Source organism: Staurois parvus, unplaced genomic scaffold, assembly GCF_062004578.1.
Source record: "Staurois parvus isolate SC_StPar_1 unplaced genomic scaffold, SC_StPar_1.0 ptg000715l, whole genome shotgun sequence".
NCBI classification, from domain to species: Eukaryota; Metazoa; Chordata; class Amphibia; order Anura; family Ranidae; genus Staurois; species Staurois parvus.
In genome coordinates this window covers 3,536,890-3,561,124 of record NW_028318511.1, presented here as the reverse complement: position 1 = coordinate 3,561,124, position 24,235 = coordinate 3,536,890, and the positions used below count along the sequence as shown (strand labels likewise).

The 24,235-nt window shown below is 40.5% G+C and overlaps 1 protein-coding gene across 1 annotated transcript in view; it reads right to left on the bottom strand.

The window, feature by feature from the left end:
- LOC149445618 (mucin-5B-like) overlaps window positions 1–24,235 on the bottom strand; it is a 124,644-nt gene that overhangs the window by 9,971 nt on the left and 90,438 nt on the right. Inside the window, exons 9-15 of the mRNA XM_089653504.1 lie at window positions 19,153–19,263; window positions 17,980–18,159; window positions 14,787–15,026; window positions 6,480–6,636; window positions 5,086–5,220; window positions 4,861–5,005; window positions 1,795–1,838 (exon numbers count right to left, since the gene is read on the bottom strand). Coding sequence (XP_089509630.1) covers window positions 1,795–1,838; window positions 4,861–5,005; window positions 5,086–5,220; window positions 6,480–6,636; window positions 14,787–15,026; window positions 17,980–18,159; window positions 19,153–19,263 — 1,012 coding nt within the window. The remainder of the gene's footprint in view (window positions 1–1,794; window positions 1,839–4,860; window positions 5,006–5,085; window positions 5,221–6,479; window positions 6,637–14,786; window positions 15,027–17,979; window positions 18,160–19,152; window positions 19,264–24,235) is intronic.

Genomic DNA, 24,235 nt, shown 5'->3' with positions numbered 1-24,235 from the left:
CCCCACTTTCCTCTACTTGATTAACAGCAGCAAGAGCCAATGGCTCCTGCTGCTATTTAAGTCCATGTGTGAGGAGGACAGCACTGATCTCTTCTCCCCTCTCTTCCCCTTCACACAAGGAAGGGGGTGCACAGGGAACTTAAAAATGTTTTTACCTAATGCAAACAATGTTTTTAGGTTTAGTATCACTTTAAATGCTATAGAGCTTTTACTGAACCATGAGACTTCTCATTTTTCCCTGTATCGGTAATGTGGCTATGAATTTTATATAAACGGTACACTGTGCTGGTGATACCTGTTGGATGGTCGAGTGTTGGATAGCTGGTGGAGTGGTATATTGTTCACGAGCGCATTTAGATCTCTTGTGCTGAGATCCATTTAATTTGGTAAGCTGCTTTGCATGATCAGTCTCACTCAAACACTGAAGCACTTTAATTTGGCAAGCGCTTTTGGCACTGTGAACACCCTTTGAACACTGGATTGGATCTGTTGTATTTGGGGCATTTGTTTGCTTTGGACAAATATTTTTTGGGGCCAATACTTATGTATATCTTTTCATTACGTAAGCACTTGGTTTCACTTAACCTGTTAAGTTTATTGATGAGATGTTTACACTTTTGTATGAGCATATTTTATATACGTGGATGACCTTTTCACAGTTTTTGTGTATGATTTATATATTTTTATTATTATTTTAGATGTAAGCACACTCTTAAATTTTTATATATGCCCATTGCCCTTCAGACCCTGTTTTGCATTATAGCTTTGACGTTTGCACCTGGTTAGTAAAACTGCACATTACCAGTTACTCTTTGTCTTACAATTTGGCTTATTATCCGTCCTGTTAACATTTACAAAATGTGTTGCTGCTTTGTCTAAATCAGAGGTGATAAACCTTTTAAAGAGCGAGGGCCACTTAAATGATTTGGTAACTGGTCACGGGCCACAATGAACTATGGAGTTTTATCGTCCCTCAAACTGCAAATGTAAATGAGCCTTTAGTGTCCTGAGCTCTCTATAAGGCTGCTTTCACACTGATGCTCTGCAGTTTACCTGGCGTTTAACTGTGCTTTGCCATAGTCTACTAATATTGTGGGTGTGGTGCACTTTCTGAAAGCACACCAAACCTGCACGATATAATAGATGTGTATGGCTCAATGCAGCTAAGCCACAGGTGCACTGTGCTGCACCTGCAGATCAGTGTGAAAGCAGCCTATAACCCTTTTTAAAAGTGGTAAAATACCCACTGCAATAGTGCAGTGTATGTGATATTTAATACACTGACCTCTTCCTCATTCTGCTTCTGCTGGCATCCCACTCCTGGCTGCTAGAAAGGTCCCATGCGGAGTGCACTTGCTTATCCTGTTTCTGCTGGCATCGCTCTCCAGGCTGCTAGAAAGGTCCCAGGTGAAGTGCACTTGGTATCACTGGGATAGCGGGTCAGCAACCCCTTGATTCTGGAATGGGCTTGCCGACCCATCATCCCAGAGCATGGGCATTCGCTTCCCTGGTTTGAAGTCAAGGGCCACATCAGAGGGCTTCTAGGGCCACATGTGGTCTAAATATTATGCAATTTCAAAATTGATAGAGTCTTGAGTACAAAAGTAGGTTGTTAGAAGTAAGAACAAATATTTTACAAATGTTGTGAGAGCTCTAAACCTCTACCAAGTATAGAGTATTCATATATTTGGTAAAGTCTATCCAAGTTTTAATACTCCAATTGTTCCATATTTGTGACAAAATGAAAGCATTTATATGACACATGTAAGGTAAAAATGCAATCTCCAAACTTACCTTCAACAACATATTGGCATTGTATGCCTTCCATAGTACAATTACTGTGGAGGAAAACAGAGACATGTTTAACGAAGTTAATTAAATTCCAACTACAAACTTCATCCAAAACAAAGAATCCTAGTTAGGATAAAAGCTTGGGAGATAGTTGAATTGTCAGATTTTTGTCAGGATTTTACTGCTATCCAGGGCTCCATTAAGCTGGCCATCCATGATTCTTTTTTTTTTTGTTCATCCAACGGGTTGAGCAAAAGAGAGTTTGCCAGGCAAACTTTCATTTGGTAGCTGCAAAGAGAAGGGTGAGACCTATATAAGAAGCATATTGAGAGAAGAGATTGCGGCTGTGGTCCTGGACTTCCTCGGATGGACACAAGTGCCCTATGGCAAACTAATATACAAAGGGGTCATGGTTATCCGGTGAGTTTTCTGGTGTGAAGGTGTTAGAACATGGGTGAAAATTTCCATAAAGGGATATATGTACCATGTGGGTTATTGTAAGTGAAGAGTCAATGGTGCACAAGCATAGTGTCCCCTCTTTGGTATTAGGGGGAGGAATAGTGTCCCATCTTTGGTGTTAGTGGAAGGAATAGTGCCCCATGATTGGTGTCTGTGGGAGCAATAGTATCCCATCTTTGGTCTCAGCAGAAGAAATAGTATTCCATCTTTGGTGTCAATGGGAGGAAAAGTGCCCCATCATTGGTGTCAGTGGGAGGAAAAGTGCCCCATCATTGGTGTCAGTGGGGGGAAAAGTGCCCCAACATTGGTGTCAGTGGGAGGCATAGTGCCCCATTGTCATTGTCAGGAACTATGCCCTAATGTTGCTGACAGTAGGAAGAATAATGACCTAAGGGATGGATAAAGCAAGCAAAGGGCAGCAGTTTGGAGACCACTGATTTAGAGCATGGGCATCTTTTGAAGTTTTGGTGCAAACTAAGGCTGGGCTAAAGCCATAAATGGGAATTCATTTCACGGAATGCATGGCAAGTAAATTGGCTGTGTCCAAATATATGGGCATTGTTTTAAAGAGAGAATCTTAATAGTTGCTATCATAGCAGGAATAAGGCATATTTAACCTAAGCTAAATGCCAAGACTACTTTTGAATAAATTGCAACATTATATCACAGAACAACCTGTGTTCTCAAGGACGCAAAATAACCGAAATCACAGGGCACACTTCTGCTTGTCATTTGCAGGTTGCCATCCAAAAGCAACTCCTTTTTTAAAGAGACTCTATCACTGTGCTCTAAATAGGCTCCTCAGTGCCAACCTATTGACACACATATGCTCAATTTCACTTATACTTTCACTGCAATTCACTTATACTCAAAATACTTGATGCTTCCAGGTGTGGGCAGCATGTAACATGCTCCCAGAATGCAATGCTCAGGCCTGAGCAGTCAGTCTTCAGGCTTAAACGCTGTGGCACATCAGGGATGGAGTGATCTCATTCACCCAGTGTAACCTCTGACACCATCTGATACAAAATTTACACAGGATTTGCAGAGCAATGTGCAAGTCTAGGGGAGGAGGATTATAAAAATTGTCAAGAGTTGCTCTTTAACTCATTTACAACCACCCAACACATACAGAATGTACAGCAGCAAAAGGGTGGGATTTTCTGCCCACATGCCGCACATATGAGTCACTGAGCAGCCATTGTTTATGTGCTGAGAGCACAAAGACTGAGCTGTAGAAGACAGCTCCCTGTCCAACCTAAGGATCGGTAGCTGGCAGGATCGGCTTCCGGTCAAGTGACCACTGTGACCGTAATCACATGATTGTCAATCCTTCCCGCCACCTTAGTTTTCCGAACTATTTAAATGGTCACTGGGGCAGGCAAGTAGGGGTTAAAGAGACTCTGTCATTTTGCCCTAAATGCTTTTGATCCCTGGTGCCCAACCTATGACTCAAGGATCACATGCAGCAATTTGGCATTTTTAATTCTTCAGCATTTTGTTACTTTTTCTGTGCTGTCCATCACATTACTTTGTTTTTAAACTTTATAGATCCTGCTGAGAGGAATATCAAATGTGGCACAAGTAATTAAGTATGGAGCTTAAATAAGGAGGCATTGATTTGCAAAGGGACTGTAAAAGTAGTGATCCCCAGCAGTCTCATACAATGTGTCTTCGGTCTATAAATGTCTCCTGAAGCATGTCCCAAGTCTTCAATATTTTTTATAACATTTATGCAATCTTTGTCCATCTCATATAGCATGTCTACAGACTCTGACAGCTTACTGTAGCATTGTATTGCCTGAATATAACGTGTGGTCCTCTGTTGTTGTTAGGGGCTGCCTAACCCCTTATATCAAGTTATTTGACCACCATTGCAGTAGACGAATGACTTTGAACTACCTTTTAGGCTTGATTTACCATAAACTGATTGCCATGTTATGAAGTCAATGGGGATCTTATTATATCCAACATCAAACTGCATTTTATCTATGCAAATCCCAATCAGTATTATTACAGAGAGACAAGGAGTTTTCTGATGATGATTTACTAGAACTGGAGAGTGCAAAATCTTGTGCAGCTTCCATGGTTTATTGTCAAAGCTTAATTGAACAAGCTGACGTTAGAAGCTGATTGGCTACCTTGCACAACTGCACTAGATTTTGCACTCCTCAGGTTTATGCAGGCAATACATGGGTCAAATTCTGAGCTAATTTTCTTTAGAAAATCAGAAATTTGTGTTTTTTATTCAATGGTGCCACCATTGATTTTGAAATTCGACCAACCAAGCCTTTAATTTCACCTCATGTTGCTACAAAAAAGAATTTTCGTGGCCAATACTTTTAGTTTCTTTCCAAGTCACAGCTCATGCTCATTTCTTTTTCGATTACATTTCTAGCATGATTCTCCCATCATTGATTAAAAATTAATTAATTTTTTAAAAAAAATTATAACATGCCCGATCACTCAAATTCGATGGCTGCTATAAAATCTGCCGTTATTGTGGCCCACTAATGGTGTGAAATTCGAACGAAAAGTCTTAGAAATTGTTTTTGAAATAAACCCCAAAGAATTTGCAAATACATAGAAACAGAAAAATACATGTCTTACCAAAAATTGCAGTTAATCAAACTGGGGACAATGGCTCCTAAGTAATAGTGTTTTCTGTCCTTATCATAGCAGCCACATACTGCAACACATTTCATTTCATCCTCATCAAAATATGGTCTGCTCGGTGGGCATTTTGGGTAACAACCTATATGAAGTATGAATGATAGATGTCATTTTGTAGATCAATAAAAGCAAGTTGAAATCTAGAAAAAAATAATATTTTACCTTCTAAACCTCGTATTTCATAATAACATTTCCCCGTCGGGTTCCTGCAAGTCTTCAAGCAGGGAGAGCCACAGGGCTTATAATGCCACTCGCAATCTTGGCCACTTTTGGAGTTGTAGTAATCACAAAACATAGCTGGTGGCAGATAAACATTATATATCAAAACAAACACAGTTCAAAAAGTACACAATATAAACTATATCCATCTCCCATGGATGTAGTGGATAATATATGGGGTGTTGCAGCTGCTTAGAAATGAGCTTTGGTCTGAATATTACATGTCCTGGAGTTTGGCAAACAGCCAAACTATATAGGTGGAACTACCTCTGCTAAGTATGAGGGCTTGCTGCCAGAGTCCTAACAACCAGTAAGTCATTCCCACCTGCTTCAGCCAACATTTGTGGGACATTTTTTAAAAATAAAATCTATTCTGTGCCCTCTAATTTAGTTTCACTTTGTTACTGGGGCTTATCGCTGACTTAATGGCCAAGCTCCAGAACTACCACAATCCCTGTACAATGAGAGTATCCCTACTGGCTAATGAGATATTCCCATGGATAAGGATAAGGGAATAGCAGGTGGCAAGGCTTAGCCATAAAGTTAGGTAACGTCAGACCCTGGTTACAAAATGAACTTATGCCACATATACCAACCTTTCTTCATATTGCTAATATAAATGACCCTGAATTGTGTTTGCTGGGCTTGCTAATACCAGTCCATTACTAATAAGTTAATACTCCATCATTCCTTTTGATGTATATATGTGGAAAGCAATTCTTCTGTACTGGAAAATTGTAAACTTTAATTAAAATCATATGATAGGTTCTGTGCTGCCTTTACATAAACTAACGTTCTTAAAGGTTACCTAACTGAATTTCTTGATGTTAGAGAGAAAATCAGTAATTATTTATAAATAATATATATTCTAATTCACGATACAAGGTAATCTCTGTAGGATAATCCAGCCATCGTCCTCTTTTTGTTTCTTCTTTGTTGTGTAATTGTCCTGTAGGTTTCAGTTTTTAAGCATTGGGATGTGTATTATTTCTTTGTAATGTTTGTCTGTTCTCAGGCAACTGAAAAAACTCCAATAAACTATGTTTAAAATGTGTAAAAAACTGCTTAGTGTCCCTGGTCAACACACACACTGACCTGTGTGTCAGTCAACAGAGACCCTCAGTTGATGTTTGGAATTATCTAGGATTCCATGCTGGTATGCAATGAGAAATATAAGTTAGCGTTCCCAAAGGCCTGCTGTTAAAATGGGCCCAGGAACTATTGGCATCAGTCTTCTCTACTTTATCATTAGTACTACATATTTCCTTTTATACCATAGACTTTGCTCTTTACATTACAGTATATTATAAACTTCTTTGCATGAATGTATTACTCACGGCAGATAGTTGGACTTCTCCAGGAAACACATATGTTGTATTCTCCACATGCTTGGGCATATGCAGCAACAGCTGTGCAAAAGCACTCACAATCTCCTCCAGTGTTACAAGAGCATGAGTCCGAGACACAAGCATGAAAATAGTTTGATGGATCAACCTACAGGCAACAGATTGGATAAGAATGTTGGTGACCTGTTGGCTGTTCCCTTTATGCATACAGTCCAAACACAGTAAGCCATAACAGGTGCTTGTTTTTTCACTTAAAGGTATTGTAAAGATGTACATAAAATACGAGAACAAAGATGGTAATACAAAACACACAAAACTTTGCTTGAGATTTGGTAAGAAACAAGGTTTTTTTACAGATATGTATATTTATGCAAAGTTTGGAGGTCTTTAGCTATTGACAATGCAGACAGTTGGCGACTTCTGCACACTGTGCACTTCAGCATGCACTGACCCCGCTCTGTCATTTTACGTGGCCTACCACTTGGTGGCTGAGTTGCTGTTGCTCCCAGTTGCTTCCACTTTGTTATAATTCCACTAACAGTTGACCGTGAAATATTTAGTAGCAAGGTAATTTCACAGATGAACTTACTGCACAGGTGGCAACCTATCATGATACCACGTTTGAATTCATTGAGCTCCTGAGAGTGACCCATTCTTTACAAATGTTTGTAGAAGCGGTCTGCATGCCTATGTGCTTGATTTTATACACCTGTGGCCATGAAGGTGATTGGAACACTTGAATCCAATGATTTGGAGGGGTGTCCCAATACTTTTGGCAATATAGTGTATATTGTATAGGACGCCAAGGATGGGTCCTGGACGGGTGTCCTATACAAGTGCCATTTGTAATGTTGAATGGGTTCGATAGTGTTCCGTCTGTTAGTACTCTAGTTGAGGGGTGGGTGTATAGTGATAGGATGGCTGTCAACATCCATCCTGTTATGCCAAATTTTTGTAGGGTCAATTGCATAAATTGCCAATGTATTTGGTCGAATGCTTTTTCTACATCTAGAGATAATAATAGGGAGGGTTGTTTGGTGAGTTCTAGATTGTGGAGGAGGGATATAAGTCTTCTGTTAGTGTCGGGTGCTTGGCGGCCTGGGATGAATCCTACTTGGTCTGGATGTATTAAGATAGGGAGATAAGGGAGGATTCTACGGTCTATAATTTTTGCATAAAGTTTTATGTCTGTATTGGGTAATGAGATTGGTCTATAATTTTGGAAAAGTTGTGGATCTCTGCCAGGTTTTGGTATAGTCGTTATTATAGAGTGTAGCATATCTTTAGGAAATGTACCTGTGGTGGCGGCATGATTAAAGAGTTTGGTCATGTAGGGTGAAAGGTCAGGGGCAAATTACTTGTAAAATTCGTTAGTCTATCCATCGTTTCCTGGAGATTTATTAAGTGGGAGTGTTTTAATGGCTATTTCTATTTCTTTGGGAGAGATCGGAGTGGAGATAGTAACAAGTTGAGATGGGGAAAGTTGGGGAAGTTTAGTTGTGTGTAGAAATTGTTGTATGGATGTAAGTGTTGGTTGGATAGTATCAGGGTAATTTTTGAGATTGTATAGGTTTTGGTAGTACTTCGCGAAAGCGTTGGCTATTTCTTGTGGATTTGTGAGTGGGGTGTGAGTGGTTGGGTGTTGGATTGAGGAGATTTTGGATTTTAGGCATCTTTGTTTGATCATTTGAGTTAGTAGGGAATTTTCTTTGTTGCCTAAGGAGTAGAATTTTACTTTCATTTTTTTGTAGATTAAGGTTGTATTTGTAAAGTAAGAGGGATCTAAGTTTGTTTCTGTCTGTGGTGAGGGAGGAAGAAATTGAAAGGGGATTTTTTATTTATTTCTTCTTTTAATTTAATTGATGTGAGGAGTTTGCCAATTTGTTGGTTTCTTTGTTTGGTAATGCGGGAATTTAGTTGTATAAGAATACCTCTCATGTATGCTTTGTAAGTGGACCATAATGTGGGTATAGAAATATCAGGTGTATCATTGAGTTCAAAAAACATGTTGTGTGCGTCCGATATGCATTTCTTGTGGTCTGGATTCTTCAGTAGTGCCGAATTCAGTCTCCACATTCGAGGGATCGAAGAGTGTTGATTGTAGTCGAGGGTAATGGTGATTGGAGCGTGGTCTGACCATGTTATGGTGCTGATCTTTGAAGAAGGAACATGCTGTAGAGTCCATTTGTCTGTTACGAAAAAGTAAATTCTGGAGTAGGATAGATGGGATGGGGAGTAATAGGTGTAATCTTTTTCTGTGCTGTGTAGAGATCATTATTATGCAAAAATTGGTTAAAGTTGCGTTTGGAGGAGCGTTTGTTGGAGGAAGAGTCCAGAAGTGGATTGCCTATGATGTTGAAATCTCAGCCGATGAGAAGTCTGCCTTGTTTTTAAGAGGAGATGGTTGAGTTTGTTGTAGAATTGGAGTTGGTTGGTATTTGGACCGTAGACATTGACCAGGGTGTATAGGATTTTGTTGATTTTTCAGATCCCGATATGGTAGCGGCCTTGGGGGTCTGCTATTTCTGAGATGTAATGGAATCGAAGGGAGTCTCTTATGGCTGTAATAAGACCATTCTTTTTCTTGGGATTTGTCGCCATATATATGGAAGAAAAATGCTGCACATTGAATTTAGGGATTTTGGTGGAGGCGAAATGTGTTTCCTGTAGGAATAGGAAGTCGGTTTGTAGGGAGCGAGCTTCTTTCATAAGTAGGGATCTCTTATAAGGGGAGTTTAGGCCATGGATGTTTAAGGATTATTATTATTATTATTATTATTATTATTATTATACAGTATTTATAAAGCGCCAATAGTTCGCTCAGCGCTGTACATTACAAAGGGGGACAGAACATGTGACAGAACAATACCAATACAATGCAAAACATGAGGGGATCGAGGGCCCTGCTCTTTCGAGCTTACAATCTAGGAGGGAGGGGGTGGTGGCACAGGAGGAGATAGCTGTGGGGGATGGAGTGGTAGGAAGAGTGGAGGAGGTCGGCAAGTTAGCAGGGGGTGGGGTAGGCTTCCCTGAAGAGATGGGTTTTCAGGGTGCGCCTAAAGGAGAGGATGATATGTTAATCATTTTGTTGAGTGTTGACGGGTTCTGTGAAGTAGAGGAGTTGTTTCTTAGGTTGTTGAGTAAGGTGGGTTTTCTTTAGTCATAGGTGATGGTCTTCCAGAGGTGTGATGTTGTGGGCTCGGTTTGGTCGCTGGGTTGGGGGATGTTTTCCATCATGTGGTGGAGGCCTTTGAAGGGATAGAGATTGACTTGGCTGACTGGTGATGCGAGGAGGGGAAAAGCGTAAAAAAACCCTTAAAAGTAACATGTGTAGCACGTCTTGCTACTGCGTAATGGGGAGGTTTGAACAAGCATGACTTGTAGAAGATGTCATGCTGGAAGAAAACTTGAAGCCTGGAAATGTTCGGATAAGGGCCATCTGCTAGCTGTTAGTGGTTTGTGGAGCAATGCCCAGGATGTTGGGTATTTGGTGGTGTGAGTAGATGGTGGATTATGACCACTCTGCATCCATTTGCTTCAGACAGTTAGGGATGGATTGGTGGGAGTCCGCTGGTATGATGCTCCAAGTTTTCAGGAGTTCGATGCCTGCTTTCAGGGTTTTGATCGTGTGGATCCTTCCATGGTGTTTGACGGTAAGCTTCGTGGGGAAGCCCCATTGGTAGCCGATTCCGTGATTCTGCAGTGCCTTTGTTATAGTGACAAGCTTTTTGCGGTTGAGGAGTGTAGCTTTGGATAGGTCAGCGAATAATTTGATATTCGCTTGTGATGCTGGAATTGATGTAGGATTTCTAGCGGCTAACATTATTTTCTCTTTTACATGGTAAAAATGTATGCGCGCCAATGTATCCCTGGGTATTGCGACTGGTAGGAATGATGGCTTGGGTATTCTGTGTGCGCGGTCTATGGTGAGCCCCACATTTGTGAGTGAAGGAATGAGGTGCTTCAAGTATTGTTGGATATAGGGAACTATGGCGTCTTTGGTGATGGATTCAGGGATACCACGGAATTTAATGTTGTTGCGCCCGGAGCAGTCCTTTAGGTCTGCCAGTTTAAGATTTACTTGTTCGATATCAGCTTCATGGTCTGCGTGTGCATCTATTAGATCATTATGTGCTGTGAACATTTCTCCCATTTTGTTCTCAATATGGCGTATACGGTATTCCTGTTTTTGTACCGCGTTTGAGATTTGGGATAGTGATGTTGTCAGATCATTGTGCAATGTTTGTTGCAGAGAAAGAAGCATGTTTTTCATGGAGATTTCAGTGATAGGTTGGTCAGAGGCAGGAAAGGATTCCATTAAAGATGGAGAAGTGTTTTCAAAGATTGTAGGTGGAAAAGAAGGCTGTCTGTCAGGAATGGCATCTGTGTCCAGTCTGGGCCTGGATTTAGCAGGGCTGCTGGTAGAAGGAGACAGGGGAGGAGAGGACTCACCCGGGTCTCCTGGGTACAGTGGTGCCTTGAGCCTGGGGTCCGGATGCTGTGCTGATTTGTCCCCTTCATATGAGATGAGGCTGCTTGTCATGCAGCCAGCGCCATCTTGGCTGCATGGGTTAACAGCAAGGAAGAAGTTTGTGAGCTTCCCTGGCTGTCACAGAGCTTTGCGGTGGTGCGTCATTGTTTGTAGAGGGTTCCGTGACCCTTATTTGCTATTTGGAGGTGGTTTGGTCTCCTGGGGTCGGAGTGAGCCGCGTCAGTGCTGGCGGGTGGACGGAGCTCTCTTCACTGAGAATCCATCTCGGAGCCAGCCGCGCATGCGCCCCCCCCCTAATTTTTTAAATATTACATTAAATACAGTGGCGTGTTCTTTATACATAAATAAAAGGGATAAAAACATTGCATGTTTCGTATCACGTTAAAGGCTAAGTTCACCATGTAAAAAACAAAGGAATAAATGTACATTTATTATTTTTTTTATAAGGAGCCTGTAGACCATTGTACACCTGTAGACTCTAGAATGGCGCAGGGAAGGCAGTTATTTGTCAGCAGGAAGATCATTTAACTACAGGAGAGCTCACCAGCGTTCTCATAGTTAATGGAGAACTACAAACTGTCAGCCTTAATGGCTGACAGTACTTGTAGTCTATTCTTTCACAGGAAACTGTTAATGAATTAAGTGGCTGTGTGGGCAGAGCCCTGCATGGCCAAACTGTTTTCAAATTTTGATAGTGGGTGCGAGGAGAAGATCCCTTGTCTGCTGTAATGGGGGGGATGGGGAAGGGAGGATGTGCATGCTGAACATGTTACATGTTACACCCTACATATAACGTGTTCAGAAAGGTGAACTTAGCCTTTAAGCAATTATTTCTGCCTTTTTTTCTTATTATTGGGGGCATTTTTTCTTTCATTTCATTTTTTTGTTTGATCTGAGGTCAGCAATTGCTATTAGCTGCTATCCCACCCCTACTATTTTCTCCGGCGTCTCTTGCTCTGTCTGACCAGAATTAACATTTCCACATATCCTGAAATAACTGAACTAATGGTGGGGGAGATTTACTAAAATGGGTGCACTCTGAATCTGGTGCAGCTGTGCAAGATAGCCAATTAGCTTCTTACTTCAGCTTGCTCAAATACAGTAAACTTTGACAATAAAACCCAGAAGCTCATTGGTTTCTATGAAGAACTGCACCAGATTTTGCACTCTCCAGTTTTAGTAAATTACCCCGAGTCTTTCTGCATGCTATATAGTACAACAATAAAGTGAAAATATGTCTTGGAAAATATATCCAGAAAACAAAAGCAAAGTGAACCTATCCCACATTTAGAAAATGTATTATGAGCATTTGATGAAAAATTGGCAGGTAAAGGTTATCTTAACCTCCCTGGCGGTATTCCCGATTGTAGCTCGGGGTAAAGTCTCAGTACCACAAGCGGTAACCCCGAGCTACACTTGGGCTTACCATGCGGCACTGCTCCACGATCCCTCGATCACTTACCTTGTCCTGCGCTCCCGCGATGTCCCTCCTGCTGTGTCCTCGGCAATATAATCCGGCGGATGTCAGCATCTGTCATCTGGGTTCCGTCCCCTGCGAGCGTCGGGATGTACGGGGGACAGAACGGCGGGAAATTTGAAAATGACAAAAAGTGACATTCACTAAAATCACATAGTAAAACATTACTATATCAAACCATTTCACATACATTTTGTCCCTAGCGCTTTGTCCTGTGCCCTGCCTGCATTTTTACTGTTCTTTCTGCCTGGAAACTGAGAAACATCCATGGCGTCCAAAAAACGTCCCTTTATGTCAAAATCGGTTTTAGACCAGCTAGAGAACAGCGATAGTAAATTAGAACCACTTGCAGAATTGAGTGATAATGATTAGTGGGGAAATTCGTCATCAGACACTGAAAACGATTTTGCGACTTTGCTCAGTGATGTGCGAACTTGGCGCTATATTTCAAATTTCAGTGTTTTTGGTTTGATTATATTATTGAATTAAATTTATTATTATATTATTATTTTTTAATGATTATTTAATAAATTATAATTTATGATTTGGTGTTTCAAGTTTTTTCCTACCCGGGATGTTTACTAGACTCTTGTTCGGACAGATTTCAGTGAGTTATTTCTAAAAATTACAGGCCTACAATAAAAAAAAATACATATTTCCATGCAAAATATGTACTGCTTTAAGCACAGAAATATGGACATAATCAGACCGCTAGGGAGGTTAAGGTAGCACACTTGTAGTTCATTGAAACCTACAAGCTGTCAGCCACAATGGCTGCTGACAGTACTGCAGAGCTTAAAGGCCAAATTTAAACTTTGCTGTGTCATCTGCAGTCTTAATTATTTTAGCAAAGCACCTGTGTGCTCTTTTTCTGTAGTACATTTTTGCCAATTCTCCCTCAATTCTTAATGGGAGTTTAATATAAATTGGCAAGCAGGACAGTTTTACATCAATTAGAAAAGTTAAAGCTTCAATGAAGCACTGCACTTCTATCTTCTGGGCGAAGCAGGCCTATTACCTCAAGATTAAAAAGCATGTGTCGCAACTAAAACTACCTGAAAATAGGTAGTCAACAACTCACCCAAGCTCTACTGCTCATCTAAGGAATGTGAGTGGGGCGCTGGTGCTCAGACTGGTTTTTAGATCCAAGATACGTGACAGAATAGCCGGACACAACCTTTGTACTAAATTTGTACTGCCATTGTACATTGTCACTGAGACTGCCTATGAAAACTATACTGTTCCACAATGCCATGTACAAATTTAAGGCATTCTCCAAACATATTGAAAGAATTTGTGTATTGGCAATATTTCTATTGCAGCAGCTTGAACAAATCCTGTTCCTGATGTACATTATTTAACTTTTTTTTGCATTGGTACTGCACATGTTTCCCATGGCAGTGTGCCACTTTCCTTGCCTTTTTTGAAAGTAGTTTGCTTATTAGCACTAAAAATGACCAGAACTTAGCAACAAACTTTTCCCTGTCATAACGTCAATGGGTTTCTCCTCTAAGTTTGGGTACTCCAAATTTTGAACATGATTTGCTGAACCCTTGGTTAAGTAAATCAATTGGTTTAGTTATAATCATTATGTTAGAATGATTCATTTTCAGAATGATTCATTTTTTAGGAGAGTATATATTTGTTGTTCCAAATCGATTCATGTTTTCAGAAATTTTGTTATTCTTTTGTTATTTTGGAAAATTGTCTATATCCCTGCTGGTCCAACCCACAAAGAGAAATGGAATAAACTGATGATATTGACTGGAATTGCATGCATCCGAAAGTTTGCTGGGCTGTGCACATACAAACTAAACAAACGGTCTCTCAAGTTCAATCCCAATATAAAAAGAATATTCACGCTACACTCACTAGAATAAAAAATAATGGATTGAAGCAATTTGGATCGTTCGTTATGTAGTTGCCTTATTTCATGTGCTTCAAACATTAATAAAAGGCCAAACCTATTGTACCATCATGTAAATTAAGCAAATGAATATGAATGAATATGTTGTTTTCATTATAATTTATTTCAGATTAGTTGAAATTTGTTACTATTGTGATTCAGAGATTTGGCTACATCCAAATTATCGCATCATGTTATCTGAATGAAATTAATGAATATAAATAAATATGTTGTTTTCGTTATAATTTATTTCAGAGTCTTTGAAATTCGTTACTATTGTGCTTGGGAGATTTGGATACATTCAAATCTCCGAATCAAGTAAATTTAGTCAGAACGTCGATTTGTAACTAAACAAATTGCAAATGTCCAGTCATATTATTAGAATCAGGGGAAAAGAAATGTCTCAGCATTCCCATTACTTACATGGTAATGGCAAGTAGAGAAGACTTCACTGTTTATGATGCTGCATTTTTTATTTGCCCAGGCATTTCTGTACGGGTTTAGTGAGCAAGCATCTCGATAGACTTTGCCATCAGCACAAGTGGGGGACAACCTCCAACTGTTTGCAAACTCTTCTGCATTTGCAACAACAGCATTGTTGCGGGTCGTGAAATCATTATTTCGATTTTCATCATAAGTTCCACATAACCCACAAATCTTCCCCTGTGAAATAAAGACAAACATTAGGCAATGGTAAAAAAAAGTCTATTATATAGATTTAGGCAAACAACTGCATTTCAACTTCTTATACACAAAGAGATGGGAATGCCCAAAATGTCTTCTTCTTATTGTTATGTAACCCCATTTGCTGTGGTCTTTCACATTGATGGACAAATCTGATAGACAAGTCTACCATATGATGGAAGAATCCAATATGATGCTGAGGATAAGTGAGCTGATTTGAAAATTTAAAAAAATGTTGTTCCTTTCACCCAGCCTAAGTGTCCTTTCACATGGGGCGGACCTGTTTAGCGGATCCACTTGCTCAGTGGGGGATTTCTCTGCTGATCCCTGCAGGGCAAGCGGATGGCAGCTCTGTGTCTGCTCTGCTGCTGAAGAGCAGACACAGAGATGTTTGCTCTCCTCAATGGGTGGTTGGATGAAAACGGACCACCTATCCGTTTTCATCTAACCCGATCCGATGGATGGAAGTGGAATTGGATCCCAATCCATCCTTTTTTGACAGATAGACCCGCCGCTCCATAGAGAAAGGAGGTTCTGATCGGGTCCACCTGCCTGTTTTCAGATCAGAAAAAAATATTGGCACTCCTGCATTTCTTTCAGATAATACACCACTTCGCCAGCAACATGTTGCAAGTAGAAATGTTTAGGCATTCTTGTGTTTATTTCCTTTATTTGTATTGGCATGACACAAAAAAGTGGACAAACAAAAGGACGAATTTGACACATTCCATGCAAAACTCAAAAAATGGACTGGACAAAATTATTGGCGCCTTCTCAAAATTGTAAGAAATAATCGCATTCCAAGTTTTTGATGCTCATGTAATTAAACTACCTATTTGTAGCAGTTAACAGGTGCTAACAATAAAGATATCACACCGGCAACCAGTTAAAATGGGGAAATATTTACTCAATCTTTCTGTTGTGTGTCTCTGTGCCACATGGAGCATGGAGAAGAGAAAGAGCAGCAAAGAATTATCTGAGGATTTGAGAACAAAAATTGTGGAAAAGCCTTGACAATCTCAAGGTTACAAGTCAAGCTCCAGAGATCTTAATGTTCCTGTGTCCACTGTGCAGCAACATTGCCAAGACGTTTACAGCCCATAGTACTGTAGCTAAACTCCCTGGACATGGACGAAAAAGCTAAATTGATCAAAGTTTGCAACAAAGGATTGTTAAATGGCGGATAAGGAATCTCAATCAACTTCCAGACAAATTCAAGCTGACCTCCAGGCACAGGGTACAACTGTGTCAGCTCGCACTGTACTTCGCCATATGAATGAAAAGGGATACTATGGTAGGAGAACCAGGAGAACCCCACTGTTGACACAGAAATAAATAGCCAGATGGGAGTTTGCCAAAACTTACCTGAGGAAACCAAAATCTTTTTGGGAGAATGTGCTGAGAATGTGCTACATTACAGCTTTCTGGTAAAGCCCATCATTCTACTGGTTTCAGAAAAAGCAACGAGGCCTTTAAATAAAAGAATACAGTCCCTACAGTCAAACATGGTGGAGGTTCATTATGGTTTGGAGTTCATTAATGGTTGCTTCAGGCACTGGATGTCTTGACAGTGTGCATGGCATTATGAAATCTGAAGACTACCAAAAGAATTCTGGGGTGCAATGTAGGGCCCAGTGTCAGAAAGCTGGGTCTCACTCAGAGGTCATGGGTCTTACAGCAGGACAATGACCCAAAGCACACGTAAAAAAGCACCCAGAAATGGTTTCAAACAAAGCGCTGGAAAGTAATGAACTGGCCAGCAATGAGTCTCAAACCCATACAGCACCTGTTGAGAAATCTCAAAACAGTAGTTGGGAAAAGGAACCCTTCCAATATGAGAGACCTGGATCAGTTGGTGAAAGAAGAGTGGTCCAAAACTCCAGTAGAGAAGTGTAAGAAACTCATTAATGGTTACAGGAAGTGATTGATTTCAGTTTTCTCCAAGGGGATGTGCTACCAAATATTAAATTGAGGGTACCAATAATTTTGTCCAGTTCATTTTTGAGGTGTTGTGTGGAATGTGTCAGATTTGGCTTTTTGTTTCTCCACCTTTTTGTTTCATACCAATACAAACAAAAGAAATAAACATGAGAATAGGGGCGGACTGACAACTTATGGGGCCCCGGGCAATAGGGGATCATGGGGCCCCTGTGTCCTTGCCCAAACTCAACAAAGCCTATGAAAAAGGTACCAGGGGCATCTCATGGGGCCCCCTACTGACCCCGGGCCCATTTCCAAATGGTCAGTCCGCCCCTGCATGAGAATGCCTAAACATTTGTAATTGCAACAATATTCTGGGAGAAGTGGTACATTATTTGACAGAAATGCAGGTGTGCCAAAATTTTGGCCATGACTATTTCATTTGTGTGTCTTAAAATTAGCTTTAGTGAATTTTTTACTAACATTGTGCTGGATAAACCATTGCACAAATATTGTGTAACAAAAAACATTGGAACTACCACAATTTTATAATCCAGGATTCTTTCAGAAAAAAATATAATGTTTGGGGGTTTTAACTAATCTTCAGGCTTTCAATTATTTTTTGAACATGTGTGCAAAAAGTGCAAAAAAATTGGCTCTAGCAACAAAAGGGTTATAAGTGAACTAAGTGAATCTGTGGTTTGTCCACACATAACAAAACACTTGGATGGCAGCCTCAGTAGCTGCTTTTGCTCCCCGACTGCTACATTCTGCCTTCAGGATTAAAGAGAGGAAGTCCTGTGTAAATTCCAAACTATATTATCTGATATTTTTTTTTATGTGAGTGTTTTTAAGAACTGCAAGTGAGCAGTTAGTCAACAGAGGTGTGCTGAAAATGCGGAAACATTCTTTGAAGTGTTTGTTCTTTATTAGTGAATCTGACTAAACTGATCTCTGCAAATTAATAATTTTAATATTATAATATGCTGCATGTCATTTCAGATTTACTTACTTTGTATTCACTAGTAACTTTAATAAAAATGCTAGACTTCTTGTCCCAAAAAATCAGCAAGCCTTTTTGTGTCTCAATTAGTAAGTAGATGCCCATTAATCGCACACGGTATGGAACTTCAGAGTTTGAACCACTCTGTGCCACATTAAGATGATCATCAACAAGGATAAGTTCATAGTCCTGCAAAGAAAGGTTAAAAAATGTAAACAAAATAGCAGAAGCAATTAAATAGTTTGGAAGCAGCAATATACCGTTGTGTTTAAAAGTTTGCAAACCCTTGCAGAAATCATGAAATATGACTGACTATGCCTAAAATCTGTTTTTTATTTAAGGATAGCGATCATATGAAGCCATTTATTATCACATAGTTCTTTGGCTCCTTTTCAAATCATAAGGATAGCAGAAATAAACCAAATGGCCCTGGTCAAAAGTTTACCCTGGAATGTTTGGCCTTTGGCAAAGTAACACACACAGGCTAAAATGGCAATTAAAGTTTAATTTTCCACATCTGTGATTTTTTAAATTGCAATTCGTGTCTATGTTTAAATAGTCAATGAGTTTGCTAGTTCTTACATGGATGCACTGAGCAAGCTAGATACTGAGCCATGGGGATCAGAAAAGATCTGTCAAAATACCTGCGTAACAAGGTAATGGAACTTTATAAATATGGGAAAGGATATAAAAAGATGTCCAAAGCCTTGAATATGCCAGTCAGTACTGTTCAATCATTTATTAAGCAGTGTAACATTTGGGCATCTCTTGATACCAAGCCAAGTACAAGTAGAGCAAAAAAGATTGCGGCCACAAATGCCAGAATAATTGCTCAGGATACAAAGAAAAACCCACAGGTAACCTCAAGAGAAATACAGGCTGCTCTGGAATAAGATGATGTGGTTGATTTGAAGGAGCACAATATGACAATGCTTGAAAAAAAATGAGCTGCATGGTTGAAGGGTCAGAAAGAAGCCTTTACTGTTCAAAGCCACAAAAAAGCCCAGTGAGAAGTGTCACGGTGTTGTCGGGCATATTGTAACTGGGCTTTTCTGTGGCATTGGCGCAGTAAAAGCCAAATTTTCACAATTTCTGCCAGGGTATGCAAACTTTTGAGAACAACCATATACAGTTAGTTCATTGCTTTGAAATAATTTTTTGGTGTTGTAAGTCTTTGCTCACCTCCAGGAAAACTTTAATAGATTTAGAGCAGGTTGCACCCATGTTACCGCAAGGAACATTTTGTGTGACGATCCTGAAGGTGCTGGTGCTGTTGCCCAGGGAGCAGTGGTCCTTTTAAAAGAAAAAATAACATATATAACATATATATTCTCTGAACACATAAACAGGCACTTAGTAAGTGCCAGAGAGTTGCCTCTGGACTCAGGCCACACTGTGTGACCTAAGAGGGGGAAAAGCACCTGAACCATATTGGTCAGTCTTATATTCACATTGGCCAATGATTGATGTCTAATTTTCAAAAGAAATGTGTAAAAATTGCACAGAACATACAGTGCTCCTCTGTACTGTGTAGCAACAATTAGTCTGTGGATAAACACACTAAGAGTCTGTTGCATAGCAGCAATTAATGCAGTAGTAGATGAATGGTAGATGAGTGGATGAAGGGATGGATGGATTATGGATGAATGAAGGGTGGATGGATGGACAGATGGAAGGATTGATGGAACATGGTTCACCTCTGCAGCTCCCATGAGATCTAGGCAGGGTCACCTCATAAAGCAGGAAATAGGAAAATACAGGGCGCTGAGGTTAATACCAAGCAAAAAACACTTTTATTAAAAGCAGCACACTTACATATCAGAATTCACCAATCCACCAAATCTGATCTGCTGAAGGTACGCAGAGGCAATAAATAGCCACCAAACATTCAGCAGCAGGGGCTCCAATGGGCCAGCAGATGGTGTGGATAAAAAGAGCTGGTGAGGTTGAGCTGGGTTGCGCTGGTGTTGTTGTGCTGTGTTGCGCTGGGTCCACTATCTGCTGGGTACCAGAGCAGCAGCACTCTCTGCATTCCAGCACTGGCAATGAAATAAAGAGAAGAGAGAAAAAGCGCCTCTACATGCAGTAGGAACAGACATTTATTCACATAATGGTAAAACCACTCACGTTGTGGATATTAAAAACAGGCTCATCTGTTATATGAAGGTCCCAACGGTGTCTGGATCCTCACCAGGAATGTCCACGCCAGGTGCTGGAGGAAACTGGAGATGGTGGTGGCTGGCTGGAGCGTGTGTCTCTGGCTGGAGAGACGGTGGAGTGCACCATGAAGCGCAACATCGGCATGGTAACATCAGCAGGACCAGCATGCACTGCGATGCGTTTTGGATTGTACGCAAAGCCACTGGAGGGCAAGCGCGGCCAGCCACCACCATCTCCAGTCTCCTTTAGCACATGGCATGGACATTCCTGGTGAGGATCCAGGCACCGTTTGGACCTTCATACAGTATAACAGATGAGCCCATTTTTCATGTCCACAATGTGAGTGGTTTTACCATTATTTGAAGAAATGTCTGTTCCTACTGCTCTTAGAGGCACTTTTTCTCTCTTCTCTTCATTATCCAGAGCCTGCTACAGCTTTTAATTGCTAGCCTGAGTGCTACATAGACTGACATATAGGACTTTATTAGTTATTTTATACTAGGGATTTGTTATCTCTTTGTGACTAATTGTTAATGTTTGTGTTACTGGCAATAAAATAGACTACTTTGAGGTGGAGAGTTGAACCAGGAGAGAGAGAGTGACATGGGATAGTGTGAGTAGGTAAGTGATTACCAGTGCTGAAGGAGGGGTTAAACTTCCCTGCCACTAACCACCAGTGAGGGGGTGTTAAATAAGCTCTTCCACTGACCTCCAGTGAGGGGGGTTAAACTTTCCTGCCAGACAACAATACTGGGAGCTATTATTGTGTCCACCAACACCAAATGCCTCCATCTATTATTCTGACCACTGACACCAGTGCTGGGTTTTTTTTGTTGCATCCACTTGTTGGGGGTTAATATTGCATTCACTGATATCAATGCTGGGGAATATTATTACATCCACTGACACCAATGCTGGGAGTTACGATTGCATCTATTTACACCAATGCTGGGGTTTTTGATAACAGATACTGTGATGGATGCAGTGTCAGACCCTGGCCATCTTCACCAACTTGTGACAAATGGCTGGTCAAACTCAAACCACATTGTTACTTTCAGTCTCACTCTGCACAAAGATTGTCCAGCTTGCAGGACCCCAATCTAAGTGCCAGCAAACTGAGAATGATTGTCACTGGGTTTAGACTTGTCAAACAGCCACCAGATAGCTTTCAGCCTATCAACCATTCACAATAACAATTATGACCTTAGATAAATGTCTGTAATACAAACTGTCACCATAGACAGGAATATTCAAGGATTTGCAATATAGTAACGATCTTCTGAGAGACATGGATTCTTTAAGTTCTGTGTCAGTGCATCAGAGATAATTTTAAAGAATATTGTTTAAAAAGTAATCAGGTAAAATAGTGCAAACAAAACATGCACTGAAAAGGTATTACAATGGAAAAGAGACAATACTGCAACAAAAAAATAAAAAGGGATTAAAAGTGAACTACAACGTAGTGGTTCTGTGAGTTCAGAAAATCCAGTCAGTGACCATAAGATAGATCAGTAGCTCCCATATATCTTGGTTGATGTTCCTTGTTTGATGGTGAAAGGAGAGCTCTAGAATGCTGATGCAGTCTTTCTTTTCTGGTCCCTGAGGAAGATGTGGACAGTAATGATCTGAACAATCATGAGGTCTGAGGAGTGGCTAATGGGATGTTCAGTCTTTAGGGTCTTTCAGTTGTCCTTCCCACAGTCACAGTTTTCTAAATGTATTAATATTTTATATGTGTGATCTTGAGCCATTCAGTATTTTCTTCCACTTATTTATTTATTATTTATTTATTTTCAAACATGTATAATCAATAGTAATGTACCTGTATCATGTCTAATTTTATGAATTACAGTATGTGTAGATTTTGAAACTGGATTGGAGAAGGGGTCTTTTGCAGGTCAAGTATTATTATTAATATTTTACAGAATTTATATAGCCCCAACAGTTTGAGCAGCGCTTTGCAATGTGAGGGCAAACTGTACAGTTACAATACAAATTTACACAGGAGGAATCAGAGGGCCCTGATCATTATAGCTTACAATCTAAAAGGGGAGGGTCAAGTGATACAAAATATAATAACTGTGGGGGATGAGCTGATGGAGAAAATAAAAGTACAGTTGTTAGGTGGAGGCAGGAAAGGTTTCTCTGAAGAGAAAAGTTTTCAGGGATCACCTAAAACTGGCAGAGTAGGAGATAGCCAGACAGATTGGAGTAGGGAGCTCCAGAGAATGGCAGAAGCTCAGCAGAAGTTCCTGAGGTGAGCATGGGAGGAGTTGATAGGGGAACTAAAGAAAAGGGAGATCGAAGAAAATGATTTGGCTGGTATTTTGAGACTAGGTTAGTGATGTAGCTGGGGGCCAAGTTGTGGATGGCTTTATAAGTTATTTTGAATGTATTCATTGGGTGAGTGACAGCCAATGAAGAGATTGGCAGAAAGGAGTGGCAGACACTGGTATGGTGGATGAGTCTGGCAGTAGCATTCATGATGGACTGAAGGGGGGATAACCTATGTAAAGGTAATCCAGTGACGAAGAAATTGCAGTAGTTGAGGCGAGAGGTGACCAGGGAGTGGACTAGGAGCTTTGTGGTGTCATTGGTTAGGAAGGGGTATTTTGGAGATGTTGAGGCGGCCGTTCAGTAAATTAGTGATGTTGAGGAGACTGTTGTTGTTAGCTGAGGGGTAGAGAGATAGATTTGGGTGTCATCAGTGTAGAAATTATATTGAAAGCCATGGGAGGCTATCAACTGACCCAGGGAAAAGGTGTAGATTTAGAATGGGAGCGGTCCAAGAACAGAACCTTAGGGGACCCCTACAGAGAAAGGAAGAGGAAGTGGAATTGTAAGTCACAATGAAGGTGAAGTGGGATTGGTAGGATGAGAACCAACAAAGATTACAGTTACGGAGACCAAAGGAATAACGTTTTTTGAGAAGGAGTCGGTGGTCAACCACATCAAAGGCAGCCAAAAGATCCAGAAGTAGGAGTACTGGATAGTGTCCATTGATTTTAGCTGTTAGTAAATTGTTTGTGAGTTTTAGGAGAGCAGTTTCTGTGTAGTGTTGAGGGTGAAATCAAGATTGAAGGGGATCAAGAAGGTTATTCTTAATGAGGTGGTTATTCAGTTGGTTGTAGTCCAGGCTTTCAAGGAGTTTGGAGGAAAAGGGGAGCAAGGAGATGGGGTGTAGGTTGTTAAGAATATTGGGGCCCAAGGAATGCTTTTTAGGTATGGGGTGACTAGTGCTTGTTTTAGAGAGTTGGGGAAGATGCCAGAAGAGATGGAGAGATTGAAGATTTGAGTTAGATTGTGTAGATTAGAGCCAGAGGGTGACTGCTATTTGAGTGGGAATAGGGTCCAGGGGACAGGCGTTTATAAAAAAAAGTGTAGCAACCTCGTCTATAGTAGCAGGGCTGAAAATTGGAAGTGTTGAGTGTACCTGTGGACATGGGGTGTTAAGTGATCGGAAAATTTGTAGAGCGGAGATGTCATCACAAATTATATCAATCCTATTTTTGAAGTGATTGGCGATAGGATAGCTATTAGTATAGCTCAGGTCTAAATTACTTTTACAATATCAGTTAGCCCTGGGTAAGACAGTGTGGCCAAACTAAAATGCTTTACATTTTTAGGGTGTCCAATCCCAATGCACTCAATGGGAAGTACTGATAACCTTTCTAGATGTCTACCGCTAGCAGACTCCTGACATACTGATTATTCCTGACATACTGCAGTGTTCTGTTCCAGATCTGCTAAAGCATTCAATTAGCTATTCACAGCTTTAGACAATCCCTCTTTATTAGTTATCTGCTAAGTTATGGCACAGCAGAATGGTTGATGCCTATTCCTGAGTTGATTTGAAGTGTCCAGACCCTTAGCAAACTTTTTACTCATGTTAAATGCCTAGGGAGATGCACTCCTGGGATTGTAGCAATGGTCTGAAAAAAGGGGTAATGACTGCTCTGTCTCCTATTCTAGGAAAACGCCATGGCTGGCTTATGAATTTCCAACAGCATGGCTGCCCTGTGTCTTTTTAATCAGTTTTTGGAGTGCCCAGTTTGGATTATCACAGTTACTAACTTTCTCTCAGTGTGTGTTGCACCACACAGCA